The sequence below is a fragment of the Macrotis lagotis genome, chromosome 7 (assembly GCF_037893015.1).
Source record: "Macrotis lagotis isolate mMagLag1 chromosome 7, bilby.v1.9.chrom.fasta, whole genome shotgun sequence".
NCBI lineage: Eukaryota > Metazoa > Chordata > Mammalia > Peramelemorphia > Peramelidae > Macrotis > Macrotis lagotis.
In genome coordinates, this window is record NC_133664.1 from 754,935 (window position 1) to 774,955 (window position 20,021).

Here is a 20,021-nt window from a genome sequence, read left to right on the forward strand (position 1 = left end):
CCAGACTCTGGATCTTCATTTCTTTGAATAATCTCCACATGGGATAAACTCGAGGCCCCTGTCCTGCTGGCTTCCCTCTTCCAGATCATTTCTAGCTTCCCTAAAATATGGTGCCAGATGATGACCAGGGCAGAACCCTGGAGATGATGGCATCTGCCCCATCTGACACTCTCCTCCTCATGTGTGTCACTGAAAAGGTCCTTCTGAGTCTTTCTCCAGCATCCACCAAGCCGGCACTCCCTCCCAACTCAGCATCATCTGCCTGTCCCCATGCCTTTTTCCAGGTGTATGATGGAAATACTCAAGGGCACAGGAGGCTGGCTCTAGCTCCTTTGGGCTCCTCAGACTCTTAAGAGCAGACCTGAGAGGCTCAGCCTTCAGCTCTCTGAAGAAGAAACTGAGACTAAGAAGGTGATGGGATGGGATCCCTAGCATCCCACAGCTAGTACCATTCCTGTTCCTCACTCCTCCAATTCCATCTAACAAAGGTTTGCTAAGCCCTGGACACATGTGAGGCACCAGGCTGAACTGGCCCTTGGCTCCACTCCTTCTTGGGTGACCCTCCTTTTGTCTTCTGTATCTAAAGCCCTGCTGTTGAGAGAGTTCCTGGGGCATCCCCATGTATCTCTTCCTCCAAATCTGAGTTGGTTTTCCTCATCCCTTCAGAACTGACCCTATCATCTCTCCCTCACCACTCTTGGGTTGCTGTGGCCCTTTGCATCCTCCCAGAAACCTTTGAAGACCGCTTTTCCAATCAGTAAACTCAGTGTGCATGGCTGGCTCTCCTCCGGCCCAAACTCTTGGATGGCATGGTTGCCTCTTCTCAACTTCTCACTGTTTTGGAAACCATTTTTGTTTACCGGATTGCCCTCTGATTGATATTTTATTTTATTTTTCCAATTGAAGGTTTTTCATCATTCATCCACTTGACTATTTATAAATTCCACAATTTCCTTCTTCCCTTCCTTCCCAGCCCCCTCCCCTCAGTGGCGAAGTCTAGAGAACATTGTATGTGTTCATTTGTGGCTACCATGTTCATATGTTAGTCCTTTTGTATATGAGATTTAGGGCTGAGGGAAAAGAGAAAACCATGGGCTAGGAAGGAAAAACAGAAGGGAGGTTTTTCAAAGGTCAACACAGTGTTCATTCAGATTCTCTGGTTCTTTTGATGTTTTCTTTTCTTCTTCATCCAGATGTGGATGGCACTGTCCATAGCAGGGCTGTGCTAGCTGCCTCCATCACAGTTGATGAATCACCTTCCCAATACACAGCGACAGCTTCCTTTTAGCTTTAATGGTGGTTATGAGTCAAGGTTCAGTCCAACATGCTTTCAAACAAAAAATCCATGAATAGTCAACTAACATTTATTAAGGGATGACTGTGCCAGACAAAAGGTGGTTTTGCCCTTCAGGAGCTTACAATCTAATGGAGACAACATATCAGCAAAGCAAGCTACATGCAGGATAATCAAGAAATAATTCACAGAGGGAAGGCATTGGAATTAAGGATAGGGAAGATTTTCTGTGGAAGAAGGGATCTTAATTAGGACTTAAGAGGAAGCTAGGGAGGTCAGTAGTCAGAGCAGGGGAGAGAGGGCATTCCAGGAAGGGTAAATAGCCAGAGAGAATACTGGGAGCTCTGAATAGAAGAGATCAGTTTGGGAGAGAGTTGCAAAAAAGACTGAAAAGAGGAAAGAGGAAAGTTAGGAAAGGCAATGGATGCCAAGTAGAGTTTGTGTTCCCTGCTTGAGTCAATAGGGAGCCACAGGAGGTTTTTGAGTAGGGGCAACATGGTCAATCCTGCATTTTAGGACAATTGCTTTAGTGGCAGAATTGAGGATGGGCTTAAGTGGGAGCGGCCCCATCTGCAGCAACCACTACAGTTGTCCAGGTGTGAGGGGATGAGGAGGGTGTCCCATCAGGGTTGGGGCAAGTTAACAAGAATCATTGAGTCTTTGCTTAAAGTGAGGAAGAAGCTGAGGGAGAAGAGGAAACTTGCTGAGTGGAAGAAGGATGAAAGAAGGGAGCCAGAGGAGATGGGGAAAGTGGCAAAGAGGATGCTGGAGGCTGCCTCCCATGGGGGTCTGTGCTGCATCTGGTGGCAGAGACTCTTCTTCATGGGAAGGCTCCAGTCTAGGATGTTGTGGGAGTGACCAAGATGGGACTGAAGTCCCAAATGCTCCTTCTGTGTGGCTGAAATTTTTGCAAGAGTTTCTGAATATGTCCTGCTCCCAGCTGCCCAGTCAATGATCACTTGTCTGACCTCTGAAAAGGTTCTTCTATGCTTGGCTACCTCAGTTGGCCACCTCAGCCTCTCCAAGTACCCTGGGAGGGGTTGTGTATCACTGGGAGTCCCCTCAGCTGTTACCGCTGAAGTGGAGGGTGGCAGGGAGCAGGAGAGGATGCTAGTGGGAGAGTGTGGCTTCAGGTCCAGGGCCCAGACCCCGAGGCTGGCTCTGCCATGGGAGCCTTGAAAGCCAAGAGAGATGAGAGATTCCAAGCCAGTGATGGGGCGGGGGAGTCAGGTCCTTGGGCCAAGATGAAGCAGAGAGAGTGGGTGGGGGGACTGTAGGTGGGCAGACAAGGGAGCGGACTGAGCTGGGGAAGAGGGAGGTAAATGACCATGAGGGGCAGGGGCTAGGCAGGGGTTAAGCTCAGCCCCAGAGTGAGCTTGAGAGGGGAAGGGGAGAGCTGGACGGTAGCAGCATCCCAGCAGCAACAACAGCCATATGGTCTAGTGCTTTTGCAGCCCTACTGAGGTCCAGACAGACCCCGGGCTAAGTACATTGCAGATCATCTATTATTTGAAGGCAACAAGTGCTTTGGGGATGAGACTGGCCCTCCAGAGCCGCCATCCTGCCCCTGGGAGAAGCCTCAGGCCCAGAGGTCAAGGGGGCCAGCCCAGGGCAGCTTGCCCCATTCCTCCGAGTTTTCCTCTGGACAACTGAGGCAGGTGCAAGGTGGCTCCGCAGATGGTTGGGAGTGGGGGGAAGAAGCGTGACAGGTGCTGAGCCTGCTGGGAGCTGCCACTTCTCTGGCCTCCTTGGGATTTCCGGAGGAATCAGAGATGAAAGTCATTCCCCATGGAGCGCTCCCAGGGAAGGATTTAGAGGCTCAACTTGGGGGGTGAGAGAGAGAGAGAGAGAGAGAGAGAGAGAGAGAGAGAGAGAGAGAGAGAGAGACTGTGTGTGTGTGTGTGTGTGTGTGTGTGAGTTTGTGAGATTGCTATGAGAGAATGTGTGTACAGGTAAGTATGTGTGTGTGTGTGTGTGTGTGTGTGTGTGTGTGTGTGTGTGTGTGTGTGAGAGAGAGAGAGAGAGGGAGAGAGAGAACAGGCTCCATGGCTTTCTAGGACCACCAAAAAAGTGTGAGGATTGTACCAACAGCAGAGACCCAAATGGCTTTTTGTGTGTATTTGAAAATGTTGCTCAGCCTTTAGCCAAAGTTTCTGGCCTTACAATGGCCCAAGCCTGGGGGAGCCCCAGGAAGCCTGCCCCTATGTCACCTCTGGCCCAGGCACACATGGAGGCCAGAGACCAGAAGCTTCGATGCCATTGTTTTCCCCATCTCCAACGATTCTTTTCCCCTCCCCTTTCCCATAATAGACAAAACTCCTCAGGATGCATTCTAGGAGTCCGAAGTCAAATGAACGCTGGGAGGAAGCCACTGGGGGAAAGGGGCAAATCTTGACAGATGGGTGATGAACAAATAATGTCTGCCTTCAACCCACCCCACCCTGGCTGGTTTCCCCATCCAAGCACTGGAGTCCATTCAAGTCTATTTAGTCATATGAACATCCAAAACCCAGGGAGGCATCTGGGAAAGAAAAGATGGAGAATAGAGATAGAGAGGAAAAAGAAAGGAGAGGAAAAGGGAGGAAGGAAGGGGAGGGGAGAAAGAGGAAGACAGAATGAGAAAGACCAAGAGAGAAAGAGAATGAGAGACAGAGAAAAGGGGGAAGAGAGGGAGCAAGATGGGAAGAGAGAAAAATAAGAGGAAGAAAGAAAAAAGAGATGAGAGGAGAGGAAGAATGAGAGAATGAGTCAGAGAGAAAGTACTAGATAGAATGAGAGGGAGAGAGAGAGAAAACAAAAGCCAGAGATAACAGATATAGAGAGCAGGGGGGAGAGGAGAGAAGAAGCAAGAGATTGAGAGAGGGGATGAGAGAGAGACAGAATAAGAGACAGAGACAAAGATAGGGGAAGAGAGAGAGACAAGAGATAGGAAGAGGGAATGAGCCAGAGAGATGAGAGGGAGAGAAAGAATGAGAATGAGAGACAAAGATAACAGATATGGAAGGGGAGAGAAGAGGCAGAGAGATTCCTGCCAGGTGTCCAGATACTTGAAGTCTCCCACCTGGAGCACACCCTGCCTCTGGGGCAGCCTTGGGGAGGCTCTCCTGATCTCTCTTCCATTGCCTCCTTCTGTTCAGGCCGTCCGGAGTGACACCAATGTCTCCCCTGCTCTTCACCCACCTCCCCTCCACAACTCCTTAGGCCATTTGGCTCCTGGTTTTCTCCCCAGATGCTGCCCTCCAAGCACCCAAAGCTGCCTTATTTCCTTTTACAAAGTTGCCTCTCAGAAGGCTTGGGTTCCAATCCTGATGTATTCTTTGGGTGGTCAGGACTTCAGCTTCTATCTGCACCATGAGGCCAGACAGAAGCTCAAATCTGGATGCCCACCTCATCTTGTTTAGTGTCTAGACATTGGGCAATTGGGTCTAGACATTGGAGGTGTGGCTTTTCCTGCCAATGCCCCTCTTGGATTGCTGCCTCCGTGGACACGCTAAGACCGGTGCCTGGGGAGGATGATCGGAGCAGAGGGGAGAGCCTGGAAGCAAAGAGGCCGATGATGAGGCCTGGGAGAGGGGATCCATGGAAGGAGAGAAGGGGTCCCTGCTGCCTGGATTCATCTGACGTCACAGGACTTTTGGAGCAAATCAGTCCCCAAGTATTTATGAAGCACCTAATGTGTGTAGGCCCTGGGATTCAAAGACAGGGAAGTGCCCAATTTCTTCAGCTCTCAGTGAGGTGGAGTCCTCGGGCCCCTGGCTCTGCCCTGCTCGTGTATCCCTCTGTCCCTGAATCTGCAGCCAGAAGGTTCTGCCCCCTCCCTGCTTCGAGCATTCTTGGGGACCCAGCTGAGCACTGCAGCCTGCTGAACTGTCTGCACAGCCTTCTCTCTAGGGCAGAGGAGCTGGAGGACTCCTCTACATAATCCTCGGCAGCTGCCATGTGGGCAGGGTTCCCTGGCACCTCCCAGACCCAGGCAGGAGTTCCTAGGCATGGTTCAGGGTTTGAGACGCAGCTAAGCCATCCCAGAACTGGCAGCTGCCTCTCTGCCTTCCACTCTCAGCCTCCCCGGGGTCCAAGTCTTAAGTGAGGGCAACTCAGGCCTAGGGGGTCAGCGGCTGATGTCTGCTCTTTCCTGTCCTGAGACTGAGGCTGCATCTCAGCCCATCATCCAAGGGAGTGGTCGGGGCAGACCCTGGGCCTTGTTGCCAAGACACCAAGAGTGGGGGAGTGAATGGCCCAGGGAGAGGCTCCTCTGGGTCCCCTCCCAATGTCCATCAGGCCACGAGCTCTATGAGGATTGATTGTTTTACACAAGGTTGTGGGGTGGCTCCCAACCACCAAGGACCGGCTGAGGGGGCTATATTGGATCCCAGGCCCGATAGGGACCCACTGAAGGTTTCTGGGTAAAAAAGGATGTGACTGCTTTGTGCCAGAGGACCTTGATATTGGCAATGGTCTATAGAGGACAATTTAGAAGGAGAGCAGTGAGGAGGCTGTTTTCAGAATGGGGCCTGAGAGACAAGAGAAGGCAGAAAACTTGTGGACATGGCCCACTGTCCCAGAGAATTCACTGGAGGGACCAGAGCCCAAGGGGATTCCAGCCTTGAGAGCCCAAGTGACTAGCACCGGGTAAGGAGAGAGTTTGAGAGGAGAAGGAGGCCTGGCCAGGGGTGACTTTCAGCAGGGAAGAGAGGGCAGAAAAAGGAGGGGAGATGTCCCAAGCAGGAGGAAGAGGTGGGAAGAGAAGACCCAGGAGGCAGGTATCCAGAGAAAGGAGGTAGCCTGGAGTAAGGCCCCGGGTCAGCCACATTTGCAACTTCCCTCCTGCCCCCCTGGATGCTTAGAACATGACGTCTTGTCAGCCTGGACTCTGGGTGGGCCCTGGACAGCTGCTGGGCCCTGCCTGCTTGACGGAACCTTGGACCTAGCTCCTGCCCACCTTGGCAGCTGGCCTCTCTGCCTCCATCCCCCTCATACTCTGAATGGACCTCAGGTCTCTGCTTAACCCAGGGCTGACCTTGCCTCTGCCCCCCCAAACCTGGGGCTCAAGGCTGAAGCAAGGGCAAGCCATATCAGGGGCATGAGGGGCTTTCCTGATTTAGAACCCACTTGGACTGTGACATTCTCCATCCTGCTTTTGGAGCCACCAGATCTAGTCTAGAAGGTTCTGTAGGTGTGCCCTGGCTGGCAGCCTGTGGCTCTGAGAGGTCCAAGAAGCCCAGGTCTTCTCTCCTCCCCATCAGAGAGGGTGCTGTGCTCCAGGCACAAGGAGAGACACAAGTTTAGAGTAGGTACCCCAGGCATTCACCTGGATCATCTGTGCCTGACCTGGGGTAGAGCATTCCGAGCCTCCACTGGACAGTCAGCCACAGTCAGACTTGAGCTAATTCATCCCTAACCTAGGGATGTCATTCAGGTCTTCTTCAACAATGAAGGACAAGAACCAAGCAACCAGCAGCCCTGGAAGACCCAGAAGACCCAGAGAGTGTCGGGGCCTCCCCGTGGCACCCGGCCCCTGAGCACCATATGGGAGAAGGGGTCCTAGGCTATTTCCCTAAGCTCATCTGAAGCGTCCCTAGCTCTGGGCTCGGCACTGTTAAACTTCAAGGATGAAGCAGGGCTGAGAGAGTGAAGCAGCGCACTCACAGAGCCAGAAATGAGATGAGAAGAGGTACCCAAGGATTCAGGGCAGCAGAGGTGAGGAAGGTGGGAGAGAGGCACAGCCCGTGCAAAGGCCTGGAGGGGAGATGGGACAGGCTCTGGGTGCTGGATTGGGAAGTCCATTTGGCCATCGGGTAGAGGCTGGAAAAGGAAACAGCTTCAGATGCAGAATGGAGTGCCCCCCCAACACCAGACCTCTCCCTAGTGCCCCAGGCCATTGCCAGCTCCTTGAGGGGCCTCCATCCCTCTAGGGTGGGTGTGGGGGGATCCTGACATTGAACCACTTGAAAGGATGTGAGGTCCAGGGCTCCTTGCCTCCTCACTCCCATGACTGGAGATGCTTCAGAAAGGGGAGAGTGAATCTGGCCCCCTCCGCCACCAGCTCGCCCAGCCCTTCCCCTCCCCCAACTCTGGCCCTGACTTTCCCCACCTGTTTATAGTTAGTTCCTCATTTCGAAACAGCCGATCAGACATTGGCCTGTTAAAAACAATTTTCCCTGGTGGTGTCGGATATCAGACCGGCCTTGTCGTCCTGACTGATAGACATCAGAGGAACTCCACCGAGCTGCCAATCACCGCATCTCGCTCCCCAAACACCGGCCTCAAATTCCCCTTCCCAGCTAGGCCTGCCGCCCGGCCCAGCCCCAGCTTTCTGGCTCACCATCAAGGACAGAATTTGGCAGGGAAAGACACTGAAGGGGTAGCGCAAGGGGCAGTTGCCCCAAAGGAAGCCCCTCTCTTAACGAGGGTTCGGCCTGGCCTGCGTCTGGGTCAAGGAAGATCCATCTCTGCCCACGATGGCAAATGGCCTAGAATAGAATTCAAGCAGTTACAAGACCTTCAGCCCCCCTTTAAGTTTACCCATGTTAGAGGTCTTTATTTCCTAAGGGAGACAGCATCCCAGGCCCTAGGCCTGCCTGGCCCATGCTAGGGGCCTCTTGGGTGGTCCTCCCCTTCCTATGCTTGCCCAGGGCTCTTCAGGTCTTGAACATCAGTCACTCCTCCAGCCCTGCGGCAGCCACCAGCGGTCACAGTGAAGGGTGATAGACCCATTGAAATCTCTGAGATCTGGGTCTGGAGAAAAAAGGCTAAGGACTGACTCAGGGTTTCATGATTGGCGGGGTGGCATAGGTGATGACTGAGCTCACAAACACTTTGAGGTACCTGCAATGGACAAGAAGGCTGTAAGCATCATTATCCCCATTTTACATTGAGGAAATTGAGTCACAGGCTGCAGCCCCATAGAGGGTTGGCATGGGATCTGAAGTTGGACCTAGGTCTTCTGGACTCCCAGTCATCTTTCCTCAATTCCACTATCCTGGTGTCTGTGGTGGCTCCGGAAGCCCACGAGAAGCCCCTTATGGCAGGAGCCCCGGCCAGTATTGAGGCAGAGCCTTGAGGGAACCCCTGTCCCCAGGACTAGCCACAGGGGATCCGGCACTCTGCTGCCCCATCTCCCAGGCTTGGTATGAAGCCCACACGAGAACCCAGAGGAGAAGAACTTGGAAAGCCCAGGGAGATGGGGGAGGGCATCGTGGCCCCCAGATCTCTTCCGAATGACACCATTCTTCCTCCATTTTCTCACCGCATGACCAGAGGTGGTCCCCGGGAAGCCAGCCAACAGCTCTGGCCTAGCCTGAGGAAGCCTCCTGCGCCCAAGGTGTGGAAAGGGGGCCTTGAGGTAACAAATGGCTGTTTCCTCTCCTGGCTGGGCCTCCAGGACTCAGGAGAAGGTTGTTTTGTTTTAGCTTTTAAAAATATTAACACCTAGTTTATTTTACCAAGTGCTTACTGAAAAGCCTGAGAAAAGTCCTCCCAGTCTGACTCTTGTCAGCAGCCTTGGGAGCCCCCGGCCTCACCTTCCTAGCCAGAGCATGGGCCGCCCCTGCTTCCAGGCCTGGTCAGCGGCAGCCTCCCTTGACCTCCACCACACTCTGGCCCGGCTGTGCCCTCAAGGTGGCAGACAGTGGCAGAGAGCCCTTAGAAATTCACCCCGGGATGGAATGACAAGTCAAGTTTGCTTTGTCCTGGATGGGGTGAGACCAGGATGGACCCTCATCCCAGAGTCACTGGCCCACAAACTTGGGCCCAGACCAGACCAGGGACCTAAACTTGAGTGCCCCTTCCTGCTGCCAGAGGACTTTACAAATAAGATCTCATCTGAGCAGTGAAACAATTGAAGAAACTGAGGCAGGTGGGGGGGACATATAGGTGGAGAAGAGCGAACCGCATTGGCACATGGCCAGAGGGGGCCACCTGCCGCTTGTACCCGATGGTGGGCTTAGAAAGGGTAGAGGTGCTGGGGGGCCCTGAGTAGACTGGTTGCGCTGCCTTGGTTGTTGACTCACGCCGGTGGTAAGTGATCTGGGACCCGATCCCGGTTGAACCCTTCCCTGTAGGTCAAACAATAAATTACTTTGGTGAGAAATGCATTGGAAATGAGGTGTCTGGCTAGCAGGTGTCTCTGGGAGAGAAGGAGCCCCAGCTGAAAAGCTTCAGGCCCTGAGCTCATTCCTGGACCCTGGGCCCTGGGTCGACCGGGAAGACGCTTCAGGGGTCACAGGGGCAATGCAAAACTTCAAAAAAAGCTGCTTTCCCTGGAGATGGGTGAGCAGGTGCCTGGCTCCAGGGTCTTTGGGGAGGATTTCAAGGTGGGTTTCTGGGGTCCCTTGAGGCTCCATTGTCCAAGGCAATCTCCAGATTTCCAATTCCCTCTTAAGTGACCCCCCCCTTCAAGACCAGAGGCTTGACTTTAAAAGGAGAACTCCCTTTCATTTCCCCGTCTCTCTATTTTTCTAGAGGATGAGGAAGATGAGGAAATGGTGGAGGCCAAGAGTCGGCACGACTCAGACCTGGAGCGTCCAGATGAGAAGCAGGAGGTGAAGGAAGGTATGGTGTGGATGGAGCCAACCCTGCCCTTCCCTGCCAAGCACCAGATGGGAGAGGGTGGGGGGCATATGGTGAGTCTGGGAGCCCCCTAAAAGCCAGTCCCCACTGGGCCCCATTCAGGCTGGGTTTGGTGAATGGCCCCCTGTAGAAGTAGGTATGTGCCAGTCAGAGGCTAATTGAGTGCCCAGAAATCCTGGTCCTTGGGCAGATCTCTTGGCTTTCCCTCTACCTCTGCTCTTCCTCCAGTCTTCCTCATGGGGAGAGCCAGGTGGGCAGAGTGACTCTGGGGGCACCAGCATCTGGAGGCTGCCTGCCCCTTCTGGACACTCTCCCTTCATGCCATGATCCCCTGACCCCTCAGATCATCTTCCCAGCACCTTCCTGCTTTGGTCTTTTAATTCTGCAGTGACTATGGCATCCCATGATGGGCAGCTGCATCTCCCCACCAAAGACCATTGAGGTAAAGGGATAGGCTCCTGTGGTGGCTGGGAGCCTGAGATCCCTAGACACTCCTTCCCAGTGTGCTCTGGCCCAATCTTTCCCTCTTCTTTTCTCAGTTCTGGCACCAGCATGATGCCCACATACAGAACCTGTCCAGAACGGGAGTAGGGATGGCTCTGACTGTGCTCTCATCCACTTTGTCATCCCAGTGTGGCTGGTTAAACCAAACCTTTCACACTACCTTGAATGGCACTGAATTGTGGGGTTTGGGGGTTTAGGCCCCTTCCTACAGCTTCAGCTGGAGCCAAGGGCAGAGGGGACCGGGCTGGCTTTTATTCAGGGCACTGTGGCCCTATGGGGTGTTGGAGGCAAGGACAGGAGATCTCTGTGATAAGGCTAGAGACAGTAGTGTGGCTAAGCACGTCTTCCAGGGCCTGGTGGGGGGGGGAGGTGGAAGAGGAGGAGGAAAAGGAGGAAGAAGAGGAGGAGGAGAAGGCAGGAACAGGACCAAAGAATTAACCACACATCTGACTCATGAATATCCCTGTACCTAGAAAGGGTGGCTCCACACTTGGAGCAGCCACACTTGGGTCTGGGCACCCAAGTCATCAGAGACATCTATGTGATAGATGTCACCATGGCATTGTTTTCAAACTTTTGACCAAAAAGCAGACACATCTCCTACCACTGGTTTCCCAGGTGACGATCGTTTTCCTCCCACAGGGTGGGTAGGTCCTGTATTCAGGCCTGAACTAGTGTGACTGTGGCATATCATTCTGCTACTCTGTGACTCAGTTTCCATATATGTGAAACAGGACTAAGTATCCTGTTCCCCACCCCCAGTCGACTGGGGACCTGCCCTGCAGCCCATTCTGCTGAGCATACTGGGGTCAAGGACACGTGTCCCCTTAGGGAGGGTGTCCATGCTTGTGGCAGCAATGCCCATCAGGGCCAGAGGAGTCATGACCCCCTGAACTGCCACGGAAGCTTCACAACTCCGTGCCAACCACCATTAGCCAATGAGGTGGGAGCGGGAGCCCTGAATTCAGGTGAATATGACAGGGAGCAGGGGTGGAAAAGGAAAAAGAGGGGCTGAACCCAGGTGGGAATATCTGGACACGAAGGTCGGTGCCTTGCACTTTGCGGATCCTGGCAGAGCACGGTGGAGGAGGGGCTGTGGTGCCCCTGGGGTGGCTGCCATCTCTGGGGCCACAGCTCCAGGCAGAGAAAGGCCTCCATAGGCCCAGGCCGCGCTCCTCGGGGTTCATGGAACTGATTAGGGCTCCCCATGCCTCCCCCTCTGCTCCCGGCTTGTGTGTAGACTGCACCTAATGGGTTAAAGGCCTGTTTATGTTGGCATGTGACTGGGCCTTCCAGCATCCAGGACAGCGGCGGGAGCCATGGCGCCACGGCGGCCCTGCGGTCGCTGGGAGCTCCCTCCCGGGCCGGCCTGCGGAGCTGGCCTTTATTACTCAGCCATAAAAGCTCTCTTTGGGCTGAAACTTACTTTGGGCCTGGCAGGGCAAGGAGCGGGGTCAGGAGCACCCCGGCCTCTTCGGGCCTGGAATGGGAAAGGAGAGAAGATGCAAAGAAAGATATCAGCCCATTCCCTTGCTCAGAGTCCCCCCGCCCCAGTCTGGAGGAGGCCAGCCCCTCAGAGAGGCCATGCAGCCTCCTTGGCTTCTCTTGGGAATGGAGGGGGCAGGACCCCCCCCCCCCCCAGAAAGGAGGGCAAAATGGAGGGGATTCTCAGACAGCTTCCAGCCTCAGAAGGAAAAGCCTGGTTTGGAACCAGCCAGGAGCTGCTCCAGAGAGCCCAGAAGCCAGGGCTGGGCCCCCAAACCAGCCCAATGTTGCCTCTTCATTTGCGCTTTTAATGGGGACAGATTCCTTCTCAACCAGCTGAGATTCAGGCAAAGGAAAGAGCGCTTTTGGAATCAATTCTTCCTAAAGACAAGGTCTTGCTTTGCTTTGTCTCCCCACCCCAAAGGCCCCCGGCATGCAACGCAGGGGCCTTCTGAACATCTGGCCAGAAGCAATTCTTCCACATCTCTCCCTGTCTCTCTGTCTCTCACTCTCTGTGTCTCTGTCTCTTCTCTTTTTGTCTCTTGTCTCTCTCTCCTCTTTTTATCTTTCTCTCCTTCCTGTCTCCTACCTCTGTTCCCCTCTTTCTTCTCGCTGTCACTCTCTCTGTCTCTATCTCCCTTTGTCTCTCCTCCTTTCTTTATGGCTTCCCCGTCTTATCTCCAGCCTCTCTTTTTCTCTGGTAGCAAGGATAATACCCCCAGGTGAGAAGCCTAGAGGAGAATCCCAGTTGCCCCAAGAGCCCCTGAGAGGGGCTTACCCTTGAATTCCTGTGCCTGTGGGTCCCAAGTCTCTGTGGTTCCCACCCTTCTGAGCCAGGCTGGAGAGTTCTGGTTGGGACCCCACAGAACAGTGGGATTGAGCCAAATGGAGCCAGGAGGCTAAATAGCTCTTCATCTAACAGTGGAGCTGCCATGCTGCCATCCCATGTGAGCCTTGGGGTCACACAGAGGGTCTAACAGTCGATGGGCTCAGCCACACTGCCCATGGGGGTTGCTGCCCAGACTGTGAGGGACAAGAGTCAGGTGGTGGGAAACTCCACTCACTCCTGGGCCAACTTGGCCACTGAAGCGATGTCAAAGTACCACAAAATCCGAAAGTGGCCAGGGTGGGTGGGGTTGGGGGGAGAGGAGGTGGTGCTGGGGTGCCTGGGGGCTTGGGCTCCAGACTGCAGCAGGATCCTGGGCAGATTCTGGTGAGGATGGCTCAGCAAGCCTGGGCTTGAGGAGTTACCAGGTGTCTTTTCTCTACTGCCCTGGCCTTCCACACCATCCAACCCAGTGTGTGTCAGGGAGGAACTAGATATCTCTCTTACTCTATCCATGATGTCACTTGTCCAGTTCTTAGAGAGAGAGACAGACAGACAGAGACAAAGAGAGAGAGATAGAGAGACAAAGAGACAAAGAGACAGAGAGAGACAGAGAGAGAGAGAGAGAGAGAGACAAAGAGACACAGAGAGAGAGAGAGACAGAGAGACAGAGACAGACAAAGAGAGAGAGAGAGAGAGACAGAGAGACAGAGACAGACAAAGAGAGAGAGAGAGAGAGACAGAGAGATAGAGAGACAAAGAGACAAAGAGACAGAGAGAGACAGAGAGAGACCCTCATCCAAACTGGTTGTTGGTCCTGACTTTTAAAAAAACCAGGCTATCTGGCAAGAGCAGAGTGGCCCACTCAGACCCCAGGATCCCCTGAGACACCAAAGACTCAGCAGAAAGGCAGCCTTTGTTTCTCTTCCAGTCCCAGCTTAATTTGGAGTCAAACCCCATCTCCTTAGCTCAGACTCTGAGCGGCTCCTACCTTCCCGAGATGAGCCTGGTCCGGGCCCCCCGACTTTGATCAGCCATTTCTATTTCTCTTGGAGGGGAAATGAGGACTGTGTCTCTTGAAAGCTGAGATCAAAGTGACAGCAAGCGGCTGGAGCAAAATGACAGAAAATTACCCAGAACCTCCTTTTGCTTCAAGGTCTGTGATAAATAGCTGCAGCTCTCCCCAGGAAAGACGGAGGGAAAATCCTCCCAGGCCAGGGCTCTGGGCTATCTTTCCTCAGCAGCCCCCCCCCCCCCGACATCTGCAAGGCCTGGAGCTGGGGGTCAGAGTAGCCCCAGAAGCACCCAGTCTCCCCTCTACTGACCACCTCTTCTGACTGTTCCCTCAGCGTCACCCCCATGCCGTTCTCCAGCTCCCTGTGGATTGTGTGGTCATTGTGCCCAAGCACCTGGAGGTGAAGGCCCAAGCCTTTGGCGGCATCCTGCCAGTGTTTCCACAGAATAAGGAAATGAGTGCCCCCACTGCAGCTCCCAGGGCTTGGCAAGGCTGTCCCCCCACCCTGGGAGTCTCTGGGCTCCTTCTGGGCTGCAGGGGATCCTGAGGGGATGGGGGAATCAAGACCTCCTGCCCTTGGAGACCCTGATACTGGAACTAGCAGAGAGGCCTAACTCTGCAAAGCTGGGTGTTCCTAATCTCCTTCTGTGGAGCTTGCATCGGCATTCTTTTGAGTGTGCAGCAGATAGAGCATTGGACTGGAGTTGGGAGGACCTGAGTTCCAATCTAGCCTCAGTCCCCTCCTAGTTGGGTAAGTCACTTTGCCCTGATTGTCTCAGTTTCCTCATCAGTCAAATAAGGTAGAGAAGGAAATGGCCAATCACTCCAAGATCTCTGCTAAGAAAACTCCAAATATCACATGAAGAGTTGGACAAGACTGAACAACCAGAGCCCCACACCAGCCCTGGGAGGTCAAATAAATCGCTGACAGCATTTCAGTCAGGAAAAAGGAAGCTGTGAGATTACATCACCTGACAGATGGGAGTGGGGGTGGAGCCTTAGCAAGACCCAATTCCAGTTCCAGCACCTCTTGGAGGTGCATCCTTGCTGCCCCTTGGATGTGGGGGGCAAGGAACGAACAGAGCCCTATTCCACAGAGTGATTCTGAGGAGCCCCCCTTTCCCCTTTCCCCAGGTGTTCCTCCCCACCAGCAAAGGGAAAGTAATGCCCACGTTCAGAAGGGCCTTCTCTCACCTGCCCAGAGCTGACCCAGTAGGCAGCTCTATCCTCCACTCCTTACCGGCTCACTCCCCAGAGCCAGTCTGGTGCCGCGTCCACAGCCTCCCTGGTCAATGCCCACTCCTCTCCTCCGACCCTGTCCCCACCCTGATGCAGCTCCTCTCCCCCCACACATGGTGGCCGCTGGGTAGTCGGCTTGCCTTGAGTCTCTCCCCACTCCAATCCATACTCCTTTCCGCCAGAGTCGTGGCCCTAAAGTCTGGGTCTGGCCATATCACATGGTTCCCTATTACCCCTAAAGTCAACCTTGAGCCCTTCTGTTGGGCTTTCAAAGTCCTTCATTCCAGGCCCCCATCTTCTTACTCGACACCCCCACTCATGCCCATATAGTCTGTGACTTAGTGACCATCCTTGACCAAAACATTCCTCTCTGGAACCCTGGGCACTTGTCTCAGGCTCTCCTCCCTGATGGCCACCCCCAGTCTTCCCTGGCTTTCTTCAAGTCTCTACCTCTTCTGAGGGGGTCTTCAGGGTGGTCTGCCTGCTTTCATGGGGGTGCTGTGGACTATTGATCCCATCATGGGATCCTTTAGGGTGGCAGGACTTCATATACAGCAGGTACTTCTGAAATGCTTGCTGCTTCCAGGTAGGCTGATAAAGGAGGGGAACCATCTAACTCCCCACCCCACCCCCACTCTGAAAACTGGTCTGTGCTGAGAGAAGATCCGAGGGACCCGATGTCCCCTCAGCAACAAGAGACCATAGACCTCAGCTTCCCCTCCACCTCACCTGTTGCTTCCAGATTCTTTTTGCACAGGAATGGCTCCATATTGAAGGGCTGTCTAGAGGGATCTGACCAGGCCAAGAATTGTCATTAAATGAGGAGAGGGAAGGATTGTCAGGAGGTGCTCTGAAGAGCAAGGAAAAGCCCCCACCCCGGGCAGGCATCCTTCAAAAACCTGTCCTTGGCGAGGCTCCATGCTGTAGGACATGGAAGTTGCCCTCAGGAGTGGGGAGGTGCTGGGGCGCTCCCAGCCGCACAATGGGGCCTCCCAAGCAGAACCAGATGTTCATTGGGGGATCTTTTCCTCTTGGTAACCTTTGGATGCCTCACCCAGGATGGAGTTCAACGCACCTGTTCCTTCTCCTCATGTGTGACATGGCCACATCTTCCCAGGCCCCTTCCAAAGAGAATCCTTTCCAAGGGCTGAGAACTTACCCTGGATATTTTCATGGTTTGTGGACACCATTTCAGTCCAGGGCCCTCTGACTCCTCCAGGCCCAACCCACCTCCTCCCCAAGCCTAGGAAGCCCTGTTCACATGTCTTTGACCCAGAGGATGACCTGGAGGGTCCTCTAGTAAGCCCCAGCCCAATGTCACCTACAATTGGCCATATCTGGGTCTCTCTCCCATCATCCAAGGACCCTGCCAGGGCATCAGCATGAAGTTGACAAGATACCTTGTCCTTGTTGCGGACAAGACTGGAAGGCTACAATTTGCTTGATAGTTTCAGAATTAGAGGATTATTCACTGTTGTGTTGTGTCCTTCTCTTAGTGACCTCATTTGGGGTTTTCTTGGCAAAAATACTGGAATGTTTGTTAGTTCCTTTTCTAGATAATTTTACAGATGAGAAAACTGAGGCAAATGGTAAAGTCACTTGCCCAGAGTCACATAGATAGTGTCTGAGGCCAAATTTGAACTCAGGAAGATGAGTCTTTCTAACTCCAGGCCTAGCATTCTACCCATGGAGCCACCTAGTTAACTGCCTGTCACCCACATTTCCAAAGTTCTTCTCTGCTCTAATGGGGTTAGATGAATCTGTCACCCTATGAAATTTTTCTCTTTTTTCCATTTCTTTATTTTTCCCACGACTTTTCAACAATCATTTTCTGACATTTGTCTTCCCTCCTCCTTCCCTCTGACAGAGAGCAATGTAAAGTAGACTCTCCAAGGCCCTGTTGAGTCTTAAAGACTTTTTCTTTCCAGGATCCTCCCCCTGAGAGCTCTGGTCACTGGGCAGGTGGGAAGCAGCATCCCCCATCCATGGACACTGCCCTGACTGAGAGACCTGGGCAGAACTGTCTTCCAGGCCCTGTAAGACTTCTGAGTCCCTCTCTCTGTCCTGTCTGTTCTTCCCAGCCCCTCCCAGGGAGCTGACAGAGGAGGAGAAGCAGCAGATCCTTCACTCAGAAGAGTTCCTCATCTTCTTTGACCGGACCATCCGGGTCATCGAGCGTGCCTTGGCTGAGGATTCAGACATCTTCTTTGACTACAGTGGCCGAGAGCTGGAGGAGAAGGATGGGTCAGTGGTGCCCTGCCCATGGGTGGTTTCCCAGAGCAGCCACGGAATGATGTTGAGCCTGCCCTGTCATTAGTACCAGCTGCCAGGGAATTCTTTTGAACTTGGTCGCTGAACTCATTCCTGGTGACATGAGTCTGTCTTCCTCCTCTCTGTCTGTCTTCCTCCCGGGGCTCCCTCAAATGGAGTCACCCAAAGGGCAGTGGTAGAGCTCTTCCTGACCTTGGTGGTGTCTGAGGCAAAGCCAGCCTTGGGGTCAGGAAGCCTGGGGCTCCACTGGACTTGGGCAGACTTGAACTGACTGGCTAGTTATGTCAAGTCCCTGAAGGCCTCAGGGCTCTAAGACATGAAGGTAGAGCTGCCTGGCTCACCTGCAGTGGGAGAGGGTATGTACATACTGGGTTTTCCCTTCCTTGAGGCCCCACAGGTGCAGACTAACAACAATCACTGATAAGCTGCTGGGGAGCCCCTGCTCCCCGATAGGAAAGACCAGAGCAGATCCAGAGGCAAGACATGAATTCCCCTGAAAATTGGTCGAGATCAGACCCCCTCCCTCCAAAGAGCAGTCATTGGGGCCTCCATGGAGGCCTCCTGGGGCAGTTGGAAAGTTGTAAGAAAGAATAGGGGTTTGAGAGGGGTCCCTCCTCTCTGCCATACCCTGGCATGACCTTGGCAAGTCTCTGCCTTTCTCAGAGCCTCCATTTCTCTACCTGTCAAGGAAGGAACTAACTGGTTCAAGTGATCTTTGATTCTAGAATTCAAGACTCTCCTAAGGAGAAGCCCCTGGCTTTTATACCCACCACCTTGGCAGCAGCTACTCCTTAGCATCTTCTCCAAAGGCAAAGGTTCAGGGATAGTTCTTGGCTAATCTGGTTCAGCTGACTATCTGGCCTGCTAGCCAACCAAAGGATTGGGGGCTTCTGTTTGGGCATGCCATGCCAAGCATGCCAGGTTCCTGTGCTGGCAGTGCCAATTTGGGAAGCAGCACTGTGGTGACCTTCTTATCCTCTCCACCACAGGGATGTTCAAGCCGGGGCAAACCTTTCCTTCAATCGCCAGTTCTATGATGAGCATTGGTCAAAGCATCGGGTGGTCACCTGTATGGACTGGTCTCTGCAGGTAAGAATCATTAGTATGAATCATAATTGGCAGGGGTCAAAGAGCCGTGTCTGTGGTTTTCCCCAAATTCTTAACTCTGGAGAGGCTGGTCCATGCCCTCCACCTGGCGAAGCACAGTGCTTTCATGGTTCCATGGTCATTGTGCCCAGTAAAATATCCCACCACCACCTACCACCTGCTGCTGAGATCCCTCATCTAGTTGATTTTAACGGGTCGCTAGGACCAATCACATTGAGAAGCATCTCTCATTTACCTGCGAATGTGGTGTCCTGGGCAGCTGCCCACCTGACCTGCTGTGACGCAGCCAGGCAAGAAGGAGAAAGGGGCCCAGGAGCAGGGGCTGGGGGGCTGGGGGAGGGGAAGGGGGTCTCAAGAGATGAAAGAGACTAACCAGGCAAGGAGAGGTTGCTGGGAATCCTGCCTGAGCCCGGTCTGTGGCTGCAGCTTGTGGAGCCACAGGATGTCCTGGGTGCACAGTGTGTGTGGACACATGTGTGCACATGGACATGGGTGAGCATTGCATGATGTATGGGAGAATGTGGGCACACTGTGTCTGTGTAGATGAATGTGTGTGGAGGTGTGTGTTAGTGTGTGTACAAGGGTAGGCATATGGTGGTGTGTGTGAATGTGTACACTGTGTGTGTATGAGCGTGTCTATGTACATAGCATGTGTGGCACTGCATACATGTGTGCATGTGTATGGTATTGCATGTGTGAGGTGTGTGTGAGTGTGCATGCATTGTGTGTGTGTGTGTATGTATGTATAAGTGAGTGTGTGTGCCCACCCCAGATGTGTTTGTTTGTGGCTGTGGGTGTGTGTTCCTGAAGGCTCTGTGACCATCTCTGGTGGTCCATCCAGGACACTGTGGCCTTCCCTAGGGAAGCTGAGGCCTTTTCCCCTGGCTGAGCCCAGAGCCTTGGGTGGGGATTCCTTTGGGTTTGTTGAATCCTGTCTGTTGTCTTGGTGGTGGCAGAATCTGGGTGCGTCCGAAGTCCCTGACCTGGGGCTCAGCTCCTTGAAGCCCCTTTGGGTCCTGCCCAGAGGGACTGGGGACGGGTCCCTTAGTCGGCTGGGAGTTGTTGCTGTTTAGAGCTTTTCAAGCTGACTTGGGGGGAGCATTTTTGAAAAACAAAGTGAGGTGACCCCGATGGGAAGCCCTGGGCTCTCCACCTGGTCCCCTTGGGTGATCACCTCCCTCTCAGAAGCCATGTCAGCTTCTCTCCAGTTGTGGGTTTCAGTGGGACTGAGTTCCAGACCTTCAAACATCCATGACATTATAAGGGGGGTTCTCTAATAAAGAAAGATATGTCCCCTTTCCCCCAGGGTTTGCTTTCGATGACTCAACCAGTTATGGCAGAGGCTGCCGGCAGAACTTGATTCCTGGCCTCCATGAGGAGCCTGGTAAGGTCCAAGGACCAACTTGGCTCTCTCAGGGGAAGTGTGGTAGGTCATCAGACTGAGCACAGGTATCTCTGGAGCCACAGCTGCTGGGTTCAAATCCATCCCATCACTTCATTACTCCTTAAGACTTTACTACCCAATCATACAGATAATCTAAAATTGGCCTTGGGAGAGACCTATACGCATGACCTCATAGACCCTCCCTGATGTCCTAACAGCCAGCACTCAAGAATCTGAAATGAATCCCTAATGTCTCCAGGAACAGATACAAAACCCTCTGCTAGGGGACAATGTCTTTGCCATCTAACTGTCCTCCCTTTCCGGACTT

At 53.4% G+C, this 20,021-nt stretch overlaps 1 protein-coding gene across 1 annotated transcript in view; it reads left to right on the forward strand.

Moving 5' to 3' along the window:
- The window catches only part of DYNC1I1 (dynein cytoplasmic 1 intermediate chain 1), a 149,271-nt gene that overhangs the window by 69,404 nt on the left and 59,846 nt on the right, over window positions 1-20,021 (forward strand). The window contains exons 7-9 of the mRNA XM_074195358.1: window positions 9,755-9,844; window positions 17,013-17,175; window positions 18,192-18,291. Coding sequence (XP_074051459.1) covers window positions 9,755-9,844; window positions 17,013-17,175; window positions 18,192-18,291 — 353 coding nt within the window. The remainder of the gene's footprint in view (window positions 1-9,754; window positions 9,845-17,012; window positions 17,176-18,191; window positions 18,292-20,021) is intronic.